The sequence below is a fragment of the Hyaloscypha bicolor genome (assembly GCF_002865645.1).
Source record: "Hyaloscypha bicolor E unplaced genomic scaffold K444scaffold_124, whole genome shotgun sequence".
Classification (NCBI taxonomy): domain Eukaryota; kingdom Fungi; phylum Ascomycota; class Leotiomycetes; order Helotiales; family Hyaloscyphaceae; genus Hyaloscypha; species Hyaloscypha bicolor.
Genome location: NW_020194626.1, coordinates 196,922 through 218,095, shown reverse-complemented (window position 1 = coordinate 218,095; position 21,174 = coordinate 196,922). Strand labels below are relative to the sequence as shown.

At 49.5% G+C, this 21,174-nt stretch overlaps 7 protein-coding genes across 7 annotated transcripts; 3 read left to right on the top strand and 4 right to left on the bottom strand.

The window, feature by feature from the left end:
* The first annotated feature begins 88 nt into the window (after positions 1-88).
* On the top strand, positions 89-1,882 carry K444DRAFT_75528 (uncharacterized protein). The gene has a single exon (XM_024888691.1). The coding sequence runs from the start codon at positions 154-156 to the stop codon at positions 1,618-1,620; it is 1,467 nt and encodes a 488-aa protein (XP_024732551.1). The 5' UTR covers positions 89-153; the 3' UTR covers positions 1,621-1,882.
* A 964-nt stretch (positions 1,883-2,846) lies between these two features.
* On the bottom strand, positions 2,847-3,948 carry K444DRAFT_537512 (ankyrin; the record flags this gene model as incomplete). Its single annotated transcript, XM_024875470.1, has 6 exons — positions 2,847-2,992; positions 3,065-3,302; positions 3,411-3,530; positions 3,602-3,730; positions 3,804-3,829; positions 3,897-3,948. 6 exons carry the CDS (start codon positions 3,946-3,948, stop codon positions 2,847-2,849), a joined length of 711 nt encoding a protein of 236 aa, XP_024732550.1.
* A 414-nt stretch (positions 3,949-4,362) lies between these two features.
* On the top strand, positions 4,363-5,859 carry K444DRAFT_537417 (WD40 repeat-like protein; the record flags this gene model as incomplete). Its single annotated transcript, XM_024875462.1, has 2 exons — positions 4,363-5,722; positions 5,774-5,859. The coding sequence occupies 2 exons, from the start codon at positions 4,363-4,365 to the stop codon at positions 5,857-5,859; spliced, it is 1,446 nt and encodes a 481-aa protein (XP_024732549.1).
* A 129-nt stretch (positions 5,860-5,988) lies between these two features.
* On the bottom strand, positions 5,989-8,429 carry K444DRAFT_645368 (P-loop containing nucleoside triphosphate hydrolase protein; the record flags this gene model as incomplete). Its single annotated transcript, XM_024885080.1, has 5 exons — positions 5,989-6,716; positions 6,763-7,394; positions 7,443-7,894; positions 7,945-8,003; positions 8,054-8,429. 5 exons carry the CDS (start codon positions 8,427-8,429, stop codon positions 5,989-5,991), a joined length of 2,247 nt encoding a protein of 748 aa, XP_024732548.1.
* Positions 8,430-8,901: 472 nt separating this feature from the next.
* On the top strand, positions 8,902-9,997 carry K444DRAFT_616690 (Prefoldin alpha subunit). Its single transcript, XM_024880967.1, has 5 exons — positions 8,902-9,008; positions 9,060-9,224; positions 9,315-9,421; positions 9,469-9,586; positions 9,642-9,997. Exons 1-5 carry the CDS (start codon positions 8,984-8,986, stop codon positions 9,701-9,703), a joined length of 477 nt encoding a protein of 158 aa, XP_024732547.1. The 5' UTR covers positions 8,902-8,983; the 3' UTR covers positions 9,704-9,997.
* K444DRAFT_75462 (uncharacterized protein) lies at positions 9,968-12,768 on the bottom strand. The gene is made up of 5 exons (XM_024888690.1): positions 12,204-12,768; positions 11,944-12,143; positions 11,241-11,887; positions 10,893-11,183; positions 9,968-10,840 (listed from the first exon to the last, which is right to left on the bottom strand). Exons 1-5 carry the CDS (start codon positions 12,526-12,528, stop codon positions 10,069-10,071), a joined length of 2,235 nt encoding a protein of 744 aa, XP_024732546.1. The 5' UTR covers positions 12,529-12,768; the 3' UTR covers positions 9,968-10,068.
* A 1,108-nt stretch (positions 12,769-13,876) lies between these two features.
* Positions 13,877-20,133, bottom strand: K444DRAFT_616685 (WSC-domain-containing protein). The gene is made up of 10 exons (XM_024880966.1): positions 19,733-20,133; positions 19,595-19,679; positions 19,122-19,287; positions 18,553-19,070; positions 16,439-18,502; positions 15,934-16,375; positions 15,297-15,869; positions 15,178-15,249; positions 15,017-15,124; positions 13,877-14,964 (listed from the first exon to the last, which is right to left on the bottom strand). The coding sequence occupies exons 1-10, from the start codon at positions 19,837-19,839 to the stop codon at positions 14,186-14,188; spliced, it is 4,914 nt and encodes a 1,637-aa protein (XP_024732545.1). The 5' UTR covers positions 19,840-20,133; the 3' UTR covers positions 13,877-14,185.
* Positions 20,134-21,174: the final 1,041 nt, after the last annotated feature.

Genomic DNA, 21,174 nt, shown 5'->3' with positions numbered 1-21,174 from the left:
GCTTGCTCCGGTCGCAGCGAAGGCTGAGAGCAGTATGGTGTTTCTACTTATTTATTTATGTACAATTACTGATGAGTTGTCATTACAGGCTCTTCGCGAACATCTTCTACGAACAGAACAAACGACCGATTGCAAGAGCGCTTGGCAAGAGCTATGGCAGCAAAGAATATTGCGCAGAAGGGAGAAAAGGCAGATTCTCTAGCCTTATCTTCGGGGGTACCTTCACGAACGGGGAGTCCAGTTACAGCCAACGAGAGTCCGAGACGAAGTCTGGATCTCGCATCGACGGAAGGCGGGGAGAAAGAGCCCACCGAGGGCCAACCGGAACAAACACACAGTGCCACAGCTGCCGAGCAAGAAGATATTGTTGCAGCAGAGCCAAGAAGATTGGAAACAATGATGATGGCCCCACCAGCCGTCAATGGGAATGTGGCCAAAACGGAAGCTGAACTTGGACTACGGCATACGCCACGGCCCTCAACAGACTCCACGAGGTCCAGCTTACCTCGAGCTTCAACGGATTCAACGAGACATGTAGAATATGTCCCCCGCTCTTCCATAGATGTGCCACCGATCGAAATACCTGAGTCGACATCTTTCAAAACACCTTCAGAGTACGATGCCCTTTTAAAACAAATGCAATCCGATTACGAGACCGCCGAATTACAAAGACAGGAAGAGGTCCATGGGTACATTGAACGAATAGATGCTTTACAATCAAAACTACAATACTTGGCAAAGGAGAGCGCGGAGACGGCTCGAAAAGCTGGCGCTTCAGCACCAGCTGGAAGTTTAGAGAAGAAATTAGCGGATAAGGAAGAACAAGTTGCTTTACTTATGGAGGAAGGGCAAAAGCTGTCCAAGATCGAGCTTACTCACCTGAGTACCCTCAAAAAACTGAGGGCCAAGATGGCAGAGGACAGCAAAGAACTTGCGGAATCGAAGAAGAAACAAGAGAAAGCTGAAAAAGACGTCCTTGTTGCAACAGAGAAGTGGAAGAAAGCTGAAGCGTCAGGAAAGCGGTCAAATGAGATACTCAAGCTGATCCCACAACTGCAAAAGGATATCGAAAATCTGAAATCCGAGAGAGATGCCAAGGACTCGACCATTGCGGATTTGAAGAAACAGCTCGAGGAGGCTATTGCTGGCAACAAGGAGGCAGAGACCAAGATTGCTCACAAAGCACTGGAGCTTGAGAAGAAGCATGTTGCAGAGCTCGAAGATGATCTTGCGAATCTCAAGATTGAGAAGAGTCTCGTGGGTGACAGGGCTCAAGCACAAATCAAGGAACTTCGCGAGAAGATGGATAAGGATGCTGAGCGAGCCAGGATTGCGGAATTGGAAATGAAAACAGAGCAACAGATGTTGGAGAGTAAGCTGGAAGTGATGCGAGCGAGAGCGGAAGAGGCTTCATCAGGAGCAACTGGCGATGCACAAGCGAAGTTACTGAGGCAGATCGAGACACTCCAGACACAATATGCCGTGGCAAGTGAGAACTGGCAAGGTATTGAAGCTTCATTGATTGCAAGAGCAACAAATCTCGAGAAGGAGAGGGATGAGGCTACTCGGAGAGAGGCGGACATTCGGCGGAAAGCTCGTGAAGTGGTCTGTCACCAATGAAGAGAACATTTTACAAATGCTGACTCAGACAGACTCTAAAGGCCAAGCGCAATGAAGACGAACTTGAAGAAACAAGATCCAGGTTGCCCACATTTCAACAAGAAGTTGCAGAGCACAAGTCAAAGCTTGATGCCTTGCAACAGCGAGCAGACGAAGCTGAAGCTGCCTTGATAGAAGCCAGAGCTTCCTTTGAACAAGAGAAACAGGCTTGGAGTCTACAAATACTCCAACGAGTTGAAGAAGAGAAGCAAAAATGGCAAGAAGAGGCCGGGAACTCTTACGGTTACAATAACCGAGCAGAGTCGCCCGTGACTTCTACTCGGAGAGGACTTACAACGGAATTTCTGGGGCTGCAGAACCTCCAGATAAAACGAACCTCTGCCCGTTCCATAAACAACGACACTCCCACCACGTCAGGGTTTTTGGGACGTCGTCCATCTGCTACGCCTCTTGGGCGCTCTTCAGGAAATGGAACACCTACGAGACAGGATTCCGTGCAATCACTTAAGGAGAATGGAGCTGATATGGAGAAGGCTTCAATCCACACAGACAATGACGAGTTCTTCGAGAACCACGCCTCGCCATCATCGCCGCACCAAACCATCAACGACATGGTCTCTGCTTCCACTGTTGGTGCGGGACCTTCCGTCCAATTAGTCGAAAGAATGAGCAGTGCAGTCCGACGTCTTGAAAGCGAGAAAGCTGCCACGAAAGAAGACCTCGCAAGGTTGTCTGCTCAACGTGACGAAGCTAGAGCCGAGATCGTAGCGCTCATGCGAGAGGTGGAGCAGAAGAGAACCGCAGATGCGAAAGTCGCTGAGCTAGAAGCGGAGATCAAGGAGATCAATTCGAGATATCAGACTACTTTAGAAATGCTAGGGGAGAAGAGCGAGCTGGTGGATGAGCTGAAGAGTGATATCGATGATATCAAAGCCATGTACAGGGAATTAGTTGAGCGGACGGTGAAATGATGCACGTAGGCATCGTTGCTAACTTCCTTCTCGGAGAGCATGGATTGGGGCTGGAGCATAGGCTTGGGGATTTTACGAGAAGTATTCACGATCATATCTCACGTAGGGCGGAGCAAGGCGTTTTCAGATGGGCAGGAGATCTGCATTCTTGGCGTTTTACTTACTGTGGCTTGCAAAGATAGGCTGTAAGAGTAGGATAAACATCTTTGGCTTTGGAATACAGTTTTACATTTTTTCTTCGTGCAAGATAGCTGGCTATAAATCTATGCCTTCCCGTTCACATGTTTGCAGTATGAACTTCTTGACCTGTGAATCGGGAGCTAAATCCAGGGCCAGCATCCCATCGACGTCTTTCTTGTCGGTTTCTGCTCCGGCTTTCAGGAGTGCTACTGCTGTGTCACCTGTTTTTCATCAGCACTCCCCTTCTACCAAAACCTTCGACCAAGAATTTGAGCTAGAAGAACAGAACATACCATGGCCCTCAGCAACAGCATGATGCAAAGGCGTCTGTCCCGCCACATCCGTCGCACTAATTGGACTCTTATTCTTGATCAGCAACTCGACAATCGGAACACTTCCCACTGCAGCAGCGCGATGGATAGCATATTGGCCCCGTTTGTCTTTTACTCGTGCTGAAGCGGGAGGGTTTTGCTCGAACAGGAGGCGGGCAAGGTCGACGTTCTTTTTGGAGGCTATGAAGTGGAGCGCTGTCTGTTTTGCGGTTAGTATTAGATGGGCTGAGGAGAAGGAGGAGGAGGTACAGTACCTGGCCGGCAAAATCTATGATGGTGGTGGTGAGTCAGTTGTTCAAAGCGAGACTTGGGGGAGGAACTCACTCTTGGCATTAACATCTGCCCCTTTCGAAAGGAACAGCTTGACCAAATCCTCGCCTTCCTTGAGGCTTACGGCTATCATCAAGGGAGTCCATCCAGCACCGTCCTGAACCCAGTAAGCTCCGCTTCAGAAATCGATAGGCCTTCCATGAATTTCGGATAGGAAGGTGGACCAACCTGAACATCAGGATCAAAGTTCTTCCTCGAAGCCAGCAAGACGGCAATATCTAGGTGACCATACGAGACAGCCCAGTGAATCGGCAAACGCTCATCATCATCTTTCTTCTCTGCGAGCTTGGGATTTGCCTATTTCATCCCACTCTCAGCCTTGACTCCACGAACAACGGAATCCCAGAGAGAGTTATGAGAAGAATCTCACGGCAAGTAATGATTCCACAACAGCGGCTGTGGGCTTTGTCAGCGTGGTTCACGGGAGAGACACGCGCGGGGTTGATATTGGGTGTTTTCTTACTTCTTCCGTCTCGTGCTGCTTCGTGGATGGCGAATTTTGAGGGCTCTTCCATGGTGGATTATGTTAGATTGGATTTTGAGTTGAATAGAGAAAAAGGGGGAATGGTTGTAAGAAGTCAGGAGGTTGAGTTGAATTCGTGGGTGCAAGGGGGGCCTTACATGGATGCCTGAATGGCAAGATAGCTGGATTCCGGAAAGTGAAAGATCACTAAATGTAACGGAGGTAGACCTTAGCCGAAGACTGTTAATTCTTCGTCCTGACTCAGAAGCACCATGCATCCTTCTTGAAATCCAATATCTCTAAACTTTGAAGAGTAAGTATTATCACGTGAGTGAACTCCAATTTCACGCCAAGGTTTTCTTAGCGCGAAATCTCAAAGTTGACTGAAGTTCGAACTTATATTTCAGCCTCGCGTTCTTTGCGCCCTCTTCCAACTCTCCCTCCACAATCTTCGCATACATTCAAGATGGCTGCCGAAGTCGCCACTATTGATCAATCTCAAGTTGATCATTTAAAAAGCCTCATCCAAGAAAATGCGAAGCGATCAAGAGCCCTTTTCGCTGAGGGCCAACCGCTCGACTCAGATGCGACGGAGGCAGCAGACCGACTAGGCATCGCCTCACGAATGCGCTCAGAATACGATCATGTTCGAGAGTTACCGCCAGCTCTAGCAGCGAAGATTGCTGCTGCTGCCGGGCCACGGAAGAAGCAAAAGACAGCCCCAGAAGCGAATGATATAGCCGATGCTAGAACAACGAAGCTTATCGAGGGCGTTGCTTCGAAGAGTGAAGCAAGCAACACATCGACAGCGTTAACGGTGCGAGGACGGCAAGCTTCAGATAGTCTACCACCGAATGCGAACGGACCTACAGCGCAAAAGAATCTTCCTTCATCGAGTCTTGTTCGCAAGCAGACGGTTATACAAATAAAGCCAGAATGGCACGCACCTTGGAAGCTGATGAGAGTTATTTCTGGACATCTGGGATGGGTGAGAAGTTTGGCTGTGGAGCCGGAGAACAAGTGGTTTGCAAGTGGAGCTGGAGACCGGACCATCAAGATTTGGGACCTTGCGACTGGGAATCTTCGGCTTACTTTGACGGGTCATATCTCGACAGTTAGAGGTCTTGCGGTATCTCCTCGACATCCGTATCTGTTTTCATGTGGTGAAGATAAGATGGTCAAGTGTTGGGATCTGGAAACGAATAAGGTTATTCGACATTACCATGGACATTTGAGCGGTGTCTATACACTATCACTGCACCCTACGCTGGATGTTTTGGTTACGGGTGGACGTGATGGTGTTGCAAGAGTTTGGGATATGAGGACGCGGAGCAATATCCACGTTCTCTCTGGACATAAGGGCACGGTATCAGATGTCAAGTGTCAAGAGGCTGATCCGCAAGTCATTACTTCATCTCTGGACCACACAGTCCGATTATGGGATCTCGCTGCCGGAAAAACTATGGGTGTCTTAACACATCACAAGAAGGGCGTGAGAGCGTTGGCTATTCATCCAAAGGAATTCACATTCGCCAGTGGAAGCACCGGAAGCATCAAGCAATGGAAGTGTCCCGAGGGAGCGTTCATGCAGAACTTCGAAGGACAAAATTCCATCATCAACACGCTGGCCGTCAACGAGGACAACGTCCTATTTTCAGGCGGAGACAATGGATCAATGAGTTTCTGGGACTGGAAATCGGGACACAGATTCCAAGCCCTGGACACCACTGCTCAACCAGGTTCACTCGACGCCGAAGCAGGAATCATGAGCTCTACATACGACAAGACGGGACTTCGATTAATTTGTGGGGAAGCAGATAAGACCAGTAAGTACCCCTAATGATCCTCCTTGAATGATCAAGCTAACAATACCCCAGTCAAAGTATGGAAACAAGACGAAACAGCAACTCCAGAAACGCATCCCTTGGAATGGAAACCAACCTTAGGCCGACAAAAGTTTTGATTGTATTTCGTGATGACGGCTTCAATGCATGGCAAGGCGTACGGCGCATCACAGGGACAGAACCCTTTCAAAGACGAGGGAAATTGTATGGTAGTGTAGTATTCTTGGCCTCTGCCATATCAGGTCAGGCTAAAATCCAAGATTCTTGATCTCAGGATCATCCTTAAAAGCCAGCTTGACATCCTCCTCCCCAATACTCAACCTGATCTTCCCCGTGCGATCCGTCTTTCTGGCCTCCAGCCCAATAATCCCCGCTTCCATGAGATCGATAGCCGAAGCTCCCATACCTATCACCCTCGGTGTCTTCTGCTGCTGTTTCGAAGGATATTGCAAGGCCTTGGATGAACTGGAAGATGAGAGGAGAAATCCCACCATCTTCTGGTTCCCAGTGTCCATCTTACACATCCTCTTCGCTTCATCAATCACCTCCCCAAGGACACTCTCTCCAATGCCCGTCCGTCGGGTCTTTGCTAATAACGCAGCAAGCAGTACCTTGGCACCTAACGGTAAAGCCCTTAAATACTGCTGCAAAGGGCTAGTCGTTGCTTCGTTGATTGCTCTCTTAATTGTTGCTATCGTGACTCTGCCTAGCAATTTGGATACCTTGTCTCCTTTCCCGGACTTGGAAGGAGTGTTGGGTGCAGATTGGGAGTGAAGCTCGGATTCTGCGAGCTCGACCGCGCGACGACAGATATCGAGGGCTCGACGTGCATCCCCAGATACGGCAGCGACCTTTCGAGACGCAAATTGTATGGCGTCGGGTTCAACGATGTTTCCTGGGACACCTTCGAGGCGGGACTGTATGATTTTCATTAGTTGGTCGTGAGTGTAGCCTGGGAAGGTGATACGTGTGAGGCCTGGAAATTGTTAGCAATGGGATGAAAGTATAGAGGATGTGCGTACCAAGTCTACTACTGATCTTATTGCTGAGTGTTCTCTCTGGAAGATCCATTGTGTTTGCTACAGCAAGGACAATCAATCGGCTGTGTCGAAGTTGTGGCCAGTTGAAGAAGTTATACATGACGCTCTGATTCTTAGTGACAAGCTGGTCCAATTCGTCCATCAAGACAACACATGGGACTCGTCGAGGACTTGGGTGGTTGAATTCTCGTTCCAGCAAGTCCAGTGCATGGGTAGGACTAACTCGATCTCCTTTCAGCGCTTCCCACAGCAGAGAATATGACTGGTGAGGATCTGTGACTTTCATGCCGTTGATCTCCACAAATATAAAGTCGTCTAGTTCGTCAGCCATGACGGAGGCGTTCAGCTGTGCAACGACTTCTCGAACTGTGGCTGTCTTTCCTGTTCCAGGGGTGCCAGATATATAGATACAAGCTCCAGTACCTTCATAGATAGCAGCTTCCAGGTGGGAATATACCGAAGTAAACTCGTCCTCTCGACATGGGAGACTAGTAGGAACAGCGGCTACATGTAATCGAGATCGAGCAGTCTGGAACGGAGAGGATTCCACATGATCAGGATCTAAGACCCGAGTCCCCAGGGGTGTAAATTCAAGAGGCTTCTTGACGACCACCCTAGTATGGAATCAGCACAGTGAGTGGTGAAATACGGAAAGAAAGTACCTTTTATGACTTGGTGTTAATAACTTTGATGGTGTCCGTACTTTTCGAGGAGTCGTTACAATGGAATGCTTCTGCTTCTTCCTGGGTGTTTCCAGCTCTGCCTCATCATCATCGACAAGGCCACCTCTAAAATCTTCATCTGCTTTTGAGGGCCTCCCAGCCTTCCTCTTCTTTGTAGATTGTGTGCCCGACTTTATCCAATCCACCAGCTTCTCCATATCTTCTGGTGTGCTGTGATGGAGATTCTCCCAGTCAAACTCGTCGGTGTAGATAGCGCTTTGCGTATTGCATCCTCTTCGACAGATGAACGTCCTCCCTTGATCTTTCGATTTCTTGGGGACCTTTCCGGTAGGGTATTTCTTCTTGAAGGCTCTTTCGGACATGATCGTAGCTTTGCCATTGATGGATGCCAGGGCATTGACGTCTGTGCCAGGTGTGATGTACATTTCATCCTGAGAGAAAATTAGTAGGTTGAACTGATGGAGCTACGCTCCCAACTTACGGGCAGGAAGTCGGATCTCTTCTTCGTCTTGTTAACAATCTCCTTCTCACTGGAGAACCCTAGCAGCATGTTAGACCTTTGCCCCGAAAAGAATTCTCTAGGACCCTACATAGAAAATCTGCTGCCTTATCTCCATCCTCATCTTCCAAGAAGCTCAAAATCATCCCAACCCAAGGCGGATTCCCATCTTCGGCCTTCAACAAAACGCTGTCCCCAATCATGCAGTTGAAGCTTCCCTTCTTCGCACCGACAATAGTCCTCTCCTGTTTGTTCGCAGCGCTTTGCCTCTTCCTTTTCTTTGACGCGCCCCCATCCTCTTCTTCATCCGCGAACTCGTCCCCGTCCTCCTCATAGATCCATTCGTATTCTTCCTCATCGTCGGAATTATCCTCTCTCAGATTCGCACCAGCGAGCAGCTTGCGTGCCTTCTCATTTTGTTGGGCACGCTTCTGCCGAGGCGTCAATGGGGTCGCTTTGTGAGGCATTTCGATTATATGGTCGTAGAATATCCTGGAGTGACGTTGCGAATTGTGGTAAAGTGCTTGCATGAATGGCCTCGGCAAGAGGACGCGACTCGCGAATTTTCGTGTCAAGCGCTTCCAGCCCTTTCAGGGGTAAGCTAGTGAGGCAGCATTTGGTTTGTCAACGAAGTTGTCGCAAGAGTAGTGATACCATGGTCTGCATAAATTCGAATTTGACGAGATCCCCATTCGCGATTCGAATTTGGCTCCTAATATAAATAAATAAAATCCCCAGCGAGAACCAGTGTCAAGCCGCCCGAATTTGCCCATTGTGGGCTAAATGACACGTTCTATAAGGCTGCCCTCAAGGCACTTTATTTAAAGAGCATATAGCCGTACATTCCAGTGATTTCCGAGCGTGCTCAACCCAACTTTCCTGCTCTAAGCCCATCGAGTTAACGCCTCCGAGTGATACGCACGTGACCAGCATCTCCACCAAAATTTCAAGCTCCAACACAAAACATCCCACCAACATACCCTCTGCTCTCCAGCTCTCCACCCCACCACAAACCCCCAAAATGGCCTCTCCAAAAGGACAAACAAGCAAGTGCCTCCCAGCTAAACTCATAAAAACCTAGCTAACATCTCCCTCAGTCGACCTCGCAACCCTAACGACAGCCCAACTCTCGCAAGTCAAGAAACAACTCGACGACGAGCTCGAGCACCTCACAAACTCCTTCACCCAGCTGCGCGCTGCACAAGCTAAGTTCCGCGAATGCCTACGCTCGATTGCTGGTGGTGTGACGCCGAAGATTGAAGGTACCTCCACTTCGAACGCTTCAGGCAGAATCAACATGAATGGAGGAAGGCTGGTACAATGGCGGGAAGCTAATCAATGCTGGTGTATAGGGAAGCCGATTCTAGTACCACTCACAACGTCGCTGTATGTTCCTGGTACATTAGCAGATCCCGAGAACGTAATAGTGGATGTCGGGACTGGTTTTTATGTTGAGAAGGTTAGGAACGTCCAGCTCACCAGAGCCCGATACTGATTTGGACACAGAGCACGAAAGATGCAACGAAATTCTATGAAGCGAAGGTCGAGGAGCTGGGTTCAAACCTGAAGGATCTGGAAGCCATAGTGCAAGGAAAATCGAATAATCTGAGGGTGGTGGAAGATGGCAAGTCACACGTCATGTTGAAAAGGGAACATTGCTAATGTTTTGTCTATTTCAGTATTGCGGCAGAAGGTCCTCAGTGCTTCAAGTGCGGCCTCTGCTTCTACTTCTACATCATGAAAAGGATCTCGAACGAAATGGTTGTTCAGTACAGTAACGAGCCCATATGCCGCATGGCAAGTTGGATGGATGAGGAAGCTTTTCGGACAGACGGAAAGAAAATCTTGAAGTACTCGACATGTATGAGAGATACTGCAGAAGCAACAGATCTCAGGGGGCAATGATGCTCGGAGATTGGCTGACCTGGGAGAGCCAGGAAACTCATAACCCCTCTCCAAAAGGGGAACTGAAGTCTGCGAATAGAAAGAAATGACATGGCGTCAATCATTGAGTAATGATTACGCATGAACCGCCTCTGCCTGTCTCTCAGCCCTATCTCTCAGCCCTAATGTGGATTCCTTATCAGCTTTCAAGCCACATTTCAGTCACCTGTGTCTTCTGGCTGCTTCTTCTTCGGCTGCTTCTCTTGCGACCATCTGTAATGCAATTTGGGCATCCGTGGCAATCTGATCTGCGTCTGCTTCTCTTGCAACTATTTGTAATGCAATTTCGGCATCCGTGGCAATCTGACCTGCTTCTGCGTCTCTTGCGACTATTTGTAATGCAATTTCGGCGTCCGCGGCAATCTGATCTGCGGCCGCTTCTTGTGCGGCTTTTCTCTCGACTTCTAATCCAGCTTGGGCTTCCATGTCGGCTTGTCTTGCGGCTGCCTCCTGTTCCGCTTCGTTGGCGGTAACAGACAAGAGTTCTTGGATCTCTTGAACTTCATTGAAAAAGGTGTCAAAGCCATTTTCGAAGAAATTGCTTAATCCGCGCTTCCAATTGCGTCCAGCCGTGCTGTTCTCCATCGATTCCATCTCCAAGTCCCATCGCGGATGAAACATCGAGATGCTGGCTGCAATCTGCGGCTCTGGCTTAGTATCTGGGCCGTACCAACTACGATAAAAGCTAAGCTCAACGACGAAGCCCGAGTTCTGGAGTGCATATTGAATGACACTGCGCATAACGAGCTTTGTAATTTGGAGCTCTGGGTTATATCGCGGATCCGGATGAACCTGGGGATATCGAATGGGTAAAGAGTCAACACGGTGATGCTTCGAGATGGAGCCTTCAATCAACTTCTCGAACTCCTTTCTGGAGCTGTCCGGGATCTCGACCATGTTGTCTGTGATAACTTGAAGCGTATAGTCGACTTGCCTGAAGCAAAGAGGTCAGTATACCACACTTATGTGACGAGTTTATCTCTTGCCTCTCAGGATCAATTGTCGACAATTCGACCCGCTTGTCTCTGCGGTCATCACGGAAGACATTGTAGGAGCCAACTTGAAATTCCTCAGACCAGTCTGTGCCCTCATCGTAGCGTGCGTCAATTTCTGCTTCGATTCGAAATTCATCGCCACGTCGAGTGGTGACGAACAAGACCTCAGTGTGCTTCGCCGGAACCTCCCGCAAGGAGAGTACACGGCCGGATGCTGGGCGGAATCTATCGGGCAAACCGACAATCTTATGTGCCATCTTAAAAGCGACAATACCTGGAATCCTTATCCAGAGTCAGTGCCATTTACCGAGGAGAGGTGTGAGGGGTATGTCTTCTTACATCCTGTCGATTTCCACTCTAAGGTGAGGGTGTCCCAGCATAGCGGTAAACTCAGTGATAGATTGTTGGAACGCTGTGTACTGCGGGGGAAACTTCCTGAATACAACATGACCGAAGTGGACACGCATTCGCATCTCAGTCTTCAAAGGCGCCAATTCCATCAAGCTGCTAGACAGACGGTCTTTGAAGTCCCGAATATGATCGCTGTTCCGACTGGCACCTGTCTTGCTCCGCTTCTGTTGTTCTATCTCAGGGAGATCCTGGCCAACCAGCAGGGTACCTATGCACATCACGTTCTTCGTGGTTTCTACATCGTCAACAACAGCAGCCTCTGTGATTACTTGCTTGGGACCGATGAATTCTCGCGTTGCACTGGCCGCAGGAGGAATTACGAAGTACTTCGGTGTTGCCAAAACAGCTCTGGCCCTAGCGTCTGCTACAACCAGTCTGATGCCTCTGATAGCTTCTGCGATGTGGGTGTCGGAGTGGGCGGATTCGGAACTGATTTTCAGAATTTCTGCCAAACCATCCTCTTGGAGGCACTGAATGTATACCTTTTGGCTCATTCTGAGATGACGGAGAGGAGCTAGATCGGTACCAAGTACGTCGACAACAGGGCCGTCCTCTTGTGGCCAAATGTAGAAGCCCTGTAATCAAACATTAGCAATTTCTTCCTCGAGTCAAAGGAAGTACAAGTTTATACATATGCCAAGATTCGGTCTTCCTCAATCGGGTCCTGGAGAAACCTCTCTCTCTCGTTCTTCATTTGATTCTTCACATTCCGGTCAATTGCTCGCCGCGTTGTGGTTAAACCATCTGGCTTTGGCCAGTGTAACTTCTTTGGCGACCACTCTCCGAAAGCATTGACTTTACCAAGATTCTCGTTGTGTTGTCCTCGTCGGCCTGTTCCCCGAAGAGCCAAATTAACGCACGTCAAGAACAGAATCACTGGAATGGACGTACCAAAGTTTGGATTGCCTGGAGTCGGACGTTCCATGGAGCCTGGAGTATTCTCATCAATACTATGGCTTACAGTACCACTACGGTCGCGATTGGTATTCTGTTGATAGCCAGGAGAAGGACCTTCACGCAAGGCCGTTGATGTCGATTGCGATCTATGGCGGTTCCCCATCGATGCTTGGCTCTGGCCATAATGTTGACCTCTTGGGTGATATGGAGTTGTTCGATTGGAGGTAGAACGGTGTCCACCACGACCAGTGTTCTGAACATGCCTGGCAGCGTTGACCTGATTCACGTAACTTGCGCCTCGGCCTCTGTTGTTGGCCATAGCTTTTTGAGGCTGGCCATTGTATTGAGCCGCGATGTATTGAGCTGGCGCTTGAGGCGGCTGTGATTGAGCGCGTCCGCGTCGAGGAGGTCCTCCTCTAGCGTTCTGCTGGTGACCTATTGCAGGACGTTGAGCGTTCGGTTGACGGGTGGCAGTAGGTTGCGGCAGAGTAGGGACATCGTTGAGATCCAGGAGAAGAGATTCATTGTCGTCATCTGGAGCACCGAGCTCAGCGACACTAGGTGCGTGCGAGGTGGTTGATGCCGTATCCCAGGTTGCTATACTCTGTTAGCAGTTGTCAATAGCGAAATGGTAGTGTCTTCTACCTCTGGCATTTGCCTTCTCCCAGCTGGTAGAGGTCAGTGTACACATAATCATTGGGACAATGAGGCTTACTTGTCAAGGCGCTTCATGGTGCAAGTGCACTGCGGGTTGTTGGGAGAATGGAGGTGAGGAGGAAGGCGGCAGAAGGCTCTTGAGCGCGGGTTGTTCTTTCCTTACTCGAAGCGCGGTTTTTTAGCGCCAACGCATATCCGAGCTTCTCACGTGGTCTGCTCCTCCAATTGGAGTACCAAACCCAATGTATCACATCATTCGGAACAATAAAAATATGTCTGCGTCGTGTGGACGTTTAGTATCTGATATTTCGAGTAAGTAAACATGACCATCTCCTTTATCGATGACCCCTTTGTTCAAAATGAGGCCCGTGCGATCCGAACCAATCAGCGGGTGTCATTGTCTTCACCTCTCAAAAGGTCAGTTTTCGTCCAATGTAAGATGCTTAATTCACTCATACCATTTCTAATAATTGTCCTAGCTGACTTGGTACATTCTAATTTTGGCTATACAACTTGAGCCTGGACGTCCTTAACTTTAGAGTCACAACCTGCGTTTGCAATTATCTCTACTTTGAATCTGCAGGCTAATTCTATACATTCGACCTCGACCTCAATGGCCTTAACAACCTTCTCTAAAGCAAATTTGTCCTTAGAGCCTGTCATCCAACGCTATGTTGAGACTACTGGGCTTACAGAAGAGGAGTGGTATTTATAGGTGTTCAATTCTGAATATCCCCAATGAATGTAACCATTCGGGATCATGATTCGAAGATTTTCTTTCCCCCGAAACCAGAACGTGAAAGTCGTAATGCCATCTTACCTGAAAGATTGGAACACTAAACCCCCCTTTGAAGCCGAATACGGAGTGGGGCCTCATTCTTGCCATATCACTCGCCAATCAGATTACCAAGTTTCTTCCCGGAATGAATGGAGCGGGTGATAGTCCTGTGTATACGATTTGTGTGAAAGGAGGACAAACGATTGGCAATAGACGGGTGATGCTGAGGAGTTTTTAGAGGAATGATGTATCATCGGGTGGACTGGGGCATTAGAATGAGAGGACCCAAGGAGTGAGGCAGTGCTCCTCAAAGAATCAAAGTTCGATGGGGTATGGACCTTACCTAGAATGCCTCTATCTTCGGATAAAACAATAAAATCAGAATTGGATATAAATAGAGGCTACCCATAAAGGAAACGCTTGAAAGAAACCAAATTGGGTATCTAAATAAAATATAAATCTATCCCAATCCAATCCAAACTCCTCTATCCAACCATCTAACCTCATAGACGTCGTCCGCGGCTCCGTCCCTCATCCTCTATCAGAATACCCCCCTCCCCCTCAAATCCCTGATCTTCTTCCCCGCCGTCGCTGAATACTGATAAACGTTCAACGTTCCACTTCCACCACAGAACTCCTTATTATTGCCCGTACAAAGCATATTGCAGGAAGTCGACGCAACAGGCGTTTGGCTCAACGCCGCTCCGCAAAAGCATTGAGAAGCGTACTCCACGCCGGCGTACCCACCACTTGGGACATTCGCTTTACAGAACGCAGTGCAGGACTCCACCGTCATGGCCGCACCATCCGAGTATGAGACGCCGGACAGTAAGCGTCCGTTCGTAGCTTCGGCGTAGCAGCCGAGGTAGGTGTATGAGTTTGCGGACTTGGGAGAATTGGGGTAGACGTAAGCGGTGTTGTTGAACATGCTAATTCGGCTTGAGCCGCCGCAGGTCTCGGCTGAGTTGCCTGTGCATGCCATAGAGCAGCCGGCCTGTCCGAGGGCAGAGGGTGAGGCCATGCTGTTCGAGCAGTAGCATTGGGAGGCGTACTCGAGGCCGGCGAGGGCGTAGTTGTTTGTTGTGCAGAAGGCTTGGCAGGATTCGATGGTCATTGCTGCGCCGTCCGAGTAGGAAGAGCCTGTGAGAGTTCGTCCGGCAACTTCGGTGGCACAGCCGAGGTATTCCCAGGTGCCGATGGTTGAGTTGATTTTCGGGGTGCCAGTCCAGGATGGTAGAGGGCCGGTGGAAGTTGATGTCAGTGAAGAAGTCGTGGCGCCGGATGAAGCACTAGATGTGACTGACGAAGAGCTTGTCGCCACTAAATTGTTTTAGCAATACGAAGTAAATGTTTTGGAACCGATGCTATTTACCAACTGTGCTGCTTGTAGAGGAGGCACTTGAGACGGTGGGTTTTGTGTTTGATGCACTTGTCGCGGATGGGACAGAAGAAGTGCTGACTGTTGGAAAGCTTGTTGTAGCTTAGAATAGTGTCAGCTCTCAAACCATCTGGAAAGATCATGCATGAACTCACAGGTAGTGCGGGTTGTTGAGGACGTACTCAGAACAGATGACGAAGACGACAAGGTCGATGAAGTTGATATAGCTATCAAACTTAGTACGCCATCTAGAGTCAGGGATAGGATAACATACTCGCAGAGGTCGACGCTGTCGAACTTGTGCTAGATGACGAGACAACAGCGGCAACTTGGTATAAATTCAAAACGGATCTGCCACCACAATACTCCATAGTGTTATTGACACAAACAATATTACAAGGATTAGGATTTGTGACAGTATTCGTGTTGACCGCTCCAGCGTTGAGGGTGTTTCCGCAGTAACATTCTTGGCCATACTCGACACCAAAGTAAGTATATTTCGAGCAGGCAGCTGCACAGTTCTCTACGTTGGTGTTGGCTGCGCTGATTGGCAGGAGAAGACCGCTCAAGGCACGAGTGTTCGTGGCTTCGGTGTAGCAGCCCAGATAGTTCCATCCCGCCAAGCTTGTGACGGTTTGCGGCCCCGTTGGAGACGGGTTTGCCGAAGTGGATATTGTCGAAGACGTTATTGAAAGTGAGACCGAAGTAGCGCCTCCCGTGCTGAGGGAAGTTGACGTGACTGACTTCGTTGTCGAACTTGTGCTTGTAGGTATGATGGCAGAAGTGTTAAGCATGTAAAGATTGAGCCTGTTTGCCCCTCCACAGTACTCGTTTTGATTGCCGGTACCTGATCCCAGTGTTAGCCATTGCCGCATAAGGGCTGAAATGTTTCACCATAGGAATAGACCTACAAAGCATGTTGCAACCACTGACACTTGGAACCAAACTTGACTGGTTCATGCTTCCAGTCCCCAGAGAGTTCCCACAATAACATTGATTAGAATATTCCATCCCCCAATAAGTATAGCCCTGGCATGCCGCTTCACAAAGCTCGAGAGTAAACCCAGCTGTGGGAGCGGTAGGAGCCTGTCCACTTAAAGCACGACCTGTGGTAGCCTCACTATAGCAACCCTGCAAGACGTAATTGCCAACTGTCTGTGGGGTCTGCGGTCCGTATAGAGCTGGGTCGGCTCCTGCAGTATATTTGGTTGGGTCGTAGTACACTGATATCCATCCAGATTGTCCGCAGCTGTCAGATGCATCGCCGGGACAAGCTGTATTGCATCTCGTGTCTGTGAGATCCTGGTTTGCCAAGGGTGGAGGAATATTTCCACACCAACACTCGTCACCGTACTAGACATAATCAATCAGCATCAACACCAGGGATAATTACGAGACGGAAATGTAGAGACATACCTCAGTGCCAGCGAAAGCATACTTGGCAGAGCTGTAACAACCAGTCTGACAGACTGCATTGTCGTTGCTCGTGCCGGCAGAGACAGGCTCATTTGGGAACAAGCGAGGACCACTGGTACTCTCAGCAAAGCAGCCCAAATAGTTGTAAACTGGTTGTCCAGTGCTATTAGTCGGCCCGACTTTTCTATCAACGATTGTGGCCGTAATTTCGACGATATGCACCCCAAAATTGAGATCATTTGTGTTCAACGTCCAGGTGTTGTTGACAACGAGGTTCGGGATATTGTACTCTTCTGTCGGGGCGTTCATCTCAACAGTGCCATAGGCGCAGGCTCCCGGGACGATCTGCAGTGTCTCTTCCAGTTCAGTTGGATCACTGATGCGGAAGACACCATTCGGAGGCTTGGACTTGTCGATCTCAAGGGCCGAGCCACCTTGATTGCAGATTCGAATTTGAAGGGATGCAGTACTTCCTGGTGCTACATCACCAAAGTCCATCAGAAGATTTGATTGGGGCAACCATCCTCCCTCGCCGTTGCTGATGGAGAAATTTGCGATGGGTGCCGTCGATGCTGTTCCTTCGAGAACGATGTTCTCGGTGCCGCCATCGGTCCACACTTGCCAGAAAGAACTGTAGTCACCAATGCCACCAACTGGGTTGAAAATAGCAGCCACAGAGACAGCGGTGTTGGCAGGAATCGTACTTCCCACAGCTGGCAACGAGGAAGTCGAAAACCCATAACCGAGATCCCATACTCCATTTTTGACTGTTGAATTTGTGAAGACAGATTTGTTGGCCGTAGTGTATGCGTATCCCAAGATCATCATCGCGGTCTGACCCCGGTTTGCAAGACTAATCGAAGCAGACTCTGTCTGGGTACCACTCGTGCTGGTGACTACGATACTCCCAAAGTCTACTGTGTTTGGGCTGACATCGAGATATGCAGATTCAGAGACCTCTGTCCCTGTCAGACTAACTGGAAATGATGTCGCATAGTTAGCCACTCCATTGACAGTAATCAGAGTCAATGGAGTGCTCTTGACGCCGGGAGAAACATTTCCATAAGATGCGTTGGCCGAGTTGGCCGGCGAGACATTGGTTAGATCCCATGTAACCGGAAACGAAAATGTTTGACCTGCTGTCAATGACCCAGTGGGCAAGCTGGCGTTACTTGCTTGGAAATAAGCATTTCCGATTGTGAGACCGACCACTTTCGTTATCGCAATGTTTGCCGTGCAAGTGACAGTCTTGGTGGCTTTCGAGCCGAGGCCGACTGAGCCGAATTGGACGGGTGAGGTGCAATTAAGGGGCAAATTGACCGGAGAGCCAAGACAGTACAAAACCCCGTTCGCATCGGTTGTATAAACACGTCCATCTCCAAAAGCAGGTCGCTGAAATTTGTTGGCTCCCCCTATCTGCGGCAACGGGATGTTCACAAGGACACCATTCTGTGGCACTGCAAACCATGCTCGAATTCCAGCGTCAGGATCAGTCATCCAGAGAATTGCTGTTCCCGCCGCGCCATTCAGAGTCGTGACGGTCGGAATGCCCACACCAACACGTCCAGCGCTGATTTCGTTTGTCTTTGCAACTTGCGTGAATTGAGGGACACCGGCCGAGTTGAAGCTCAACTGGTAAGCGAATGTTGCATATCCCACAGGAGTGAAGTAGATAAATCCACCTTCGCCAGGATAAGAACCACAGGCTCCAAAGACAGATTCGTCGGTGACGATCGTTTGGAGCACATTGTCGGTCTGGCCTGTGCCTAATCTGTATCCACCAAGGTTGTTGACATTGAGGATATACACTTTCCCATTCTTGCCTGCCGTGACCGCCATTTTTGAGACACCACCACCCGAGAAAACCGTTGGATCAAGAAGCACAATGCCTCCTGAGCCAAAATCCTGGTCATTCCCGTCGCTGTTCTGGTAGTCAAATGGCTGGAAGTAATCTGTTAGGGATAGGACGCCTTTAGCAGCATCCACTGCAAAGTTCAAAGCTGCTTGTCCAAGTGTTGCTAAGGGACTGGAACCGGAAGCCGGCGTTCCTTGGTTTTGATGAGCCTGCAGATATTAGAAAACAGTGGGACTCGTACTCGAATCAACAAACTCACATTACCATTGCCAGTAACGACAAAAAGTCGGTTGCCATCTGAAGCAATACCCATGCCACTCATCCAAATTCCTGCCTCACCACCGGCTCCGTCCGTCAGCAAAGCATTGGTTTGTTCGGCCAAAGGTCCACTCTCCATGGCGAACTGGGTGACGATTTTCGCTGCGTTGATGTCAACTCCTATGATTACTCCAGTGTAATTGAAGAGATCGCAATGACCTCCAAAGGCTCCATAAACGACAGTTCCAACCTGAGTAAGAGATGGTCGTTGAAGAATGACTCCTCCAACGAAGTATTTCGCAGGGTCATTGTCGGCAACGGAGCCGTCAATAAGAACCGGAGGATATACATCTGCCAAGGTGTTGATGTTGACAGCATGAAAGTAGTAGACGCCGTTAGATGTTCCAGTATTACCAGCGACACGGTAATTAGGGATGTAAGTTTTAGAAAAGAAGTAAACGATGTCGGTGGCAGGATCAATCGTCGGCGTACCAGTAATTCCAATGGTATTCGGAATGTCTAAAACAGTCAGCCTCATACTTAAATGAGCATTTCGAAGGGTATCTATACCCGTGCAGCCAATATCTGATTGTAAAAAAGGGGTGTGAACTTGGCGAGAGTTTATTAAAGCCCCAGTCTTGGCATCGAGGGTTCGTATCCAGTTTTGGCTAGATGCGAGAAAAAGAAGTTGGTTGCCTCCGGCGAGGGGCGTATAAGTCAGAGGCTTGGCATAGAACTGGTTGTTTGTTAGTTACCGGATCGGGAATTTGACGCAATATGCATCCCGCTGGACTTCTCGTCGAAGCTGAATTCTCTCGATTGAGAATAGCCTCTGGCAATTCAAGGATGAGGATTGACGCGATCTTCGGGTTTTTGCTGACAAGGACGACTCAAGAAGTAGAAACACGGCTGCAGTGTTCCCCTGTGCCTCCAAGCGGTGGTGTCACCGGAGAGAGGAGCAGATTTCTGCAGAACTTCTATCTCGCTTCGAGAGTACATACAGCTCGGTACAATCCACTCAGAAACCTATGAATCTTGCTCACCTGTTCATTAGTGTTGAAAGGAACCTTCCATTGCAATCCGAAACTTGCGGAGTTCACGATATTAGGGTCCATATTATGATTAGACCTTGGAAAATTAGCACGACCAAAACGCACTTCCCCCAGCTGTCGACTGCTCACAGGTATCCTGATTGTCCAACGTCCGCGTCTCTGTATTCGTCCGTCGAAGCGACGCCAAATGCATGGCGGGCAAGAGCCAACACGGCGAAGGAGAGCGAGAGCCGCATAACGAATGTCGGTTGGTTGAAAGACCTTCGAGAAGGAAAGAAAGGTAAGAACGAGTGTTATTCAGACATAGTCCGATATTGTTATATTGAAAAATGAGCGACTGCCGACGTGGAGAGGCCGTTGCATTGGGGTAAAGAGGAAGGAGCGGTCGACTATCGACAGAGCCTTCAGATGCACATAACAATAGCGCGAGCTCTGCCTTAGCCAGCGACTTGTTAGCACACCCCCGCGAACAAACCTTAAAATGGTCGATTTCGATGAGAGAGGTATAGCGGGCAGACCGTTGACCGCACGGATGGACCTCGATGACATGCACTTGCCAAGAGCAGCGTTGGACGCAACGACGCGATGAAGTGGCGTATCCCTCCCTATCCCTGAATTTGAGATTGCCGTGTCCATGTGCATGGCTGGCATGGCTATCGACTTCCAATTATTCCATTGTCCCACGCTCCACAAGGGGAGGGGCTGGAAAGTCGGGCGTCGGCAGCCTCGGGCACCGCGAGCGTGCAGCGGCTGTGTCCACGAACGAGAAGGGCGAGAGGAGATTCAAAGAAACGATCGAGTGAGCCACCGAGCGCCACTCCTGCAGGGGTCGAGAAAAGGGGAGTTCCACTCAGCCAGGGTTGGAAACTTGAGAGACATTCGGGGGAGGGGGTCAACGGCGCAACTAAGCTTGAAGAGGGATTCTGCGTCGAGGTGGCACGGCTTCCAGGGCAGAACAGCCGATGAGTGGCTCGCTTGCTGAGCTGAAGGATATTTCTGTCTTCCTCCTTGCAAGCTCAAGGGACGATCTGCAGACTGCAGATTCCAGGCCACACACATCTGCGGCTTGCTGCAAAACGGCAGCTGGAATCCTCCTCGTGTTGACTTCTACCGTCTACAGTGTTCCTCAGCAGTAGGCCAAACGCGGCAGCAGCTCACTCACTGGAATCACCATATCATACAGTAGAATGTGTTCTGATCAATATCTTTGAGCAATCCAGGGAGACCAGAAGACATTCCTCGGCGGTCTGAGCTCTGCGTGCTTCGACTAATTTGCGCAGTCCTGGGATCGCATCCTTCAAGTTTGCCCCACCGTGCCCGTATCTGGTCATCACTGGATGGAGGAAAGGAGTTCATCGCAAAGCCCGGCGCCTGTCCAGAACCCAGAAGCACGATTCAGCAGCGCCGGCCCCTGCGATCATGCTGATACTGTACAAGTACGAAGCCATGTGAGGTGACTCGCAGAGTCGCAGTCGGTTATCCTTAGTTTTGGAATCTCGTCGCGACCTTCAGCTCGCGAAAACAAGCTTTGTGGCGTCCCCTAACCCCTTTCGAGAGCAAGCGGCTGACTG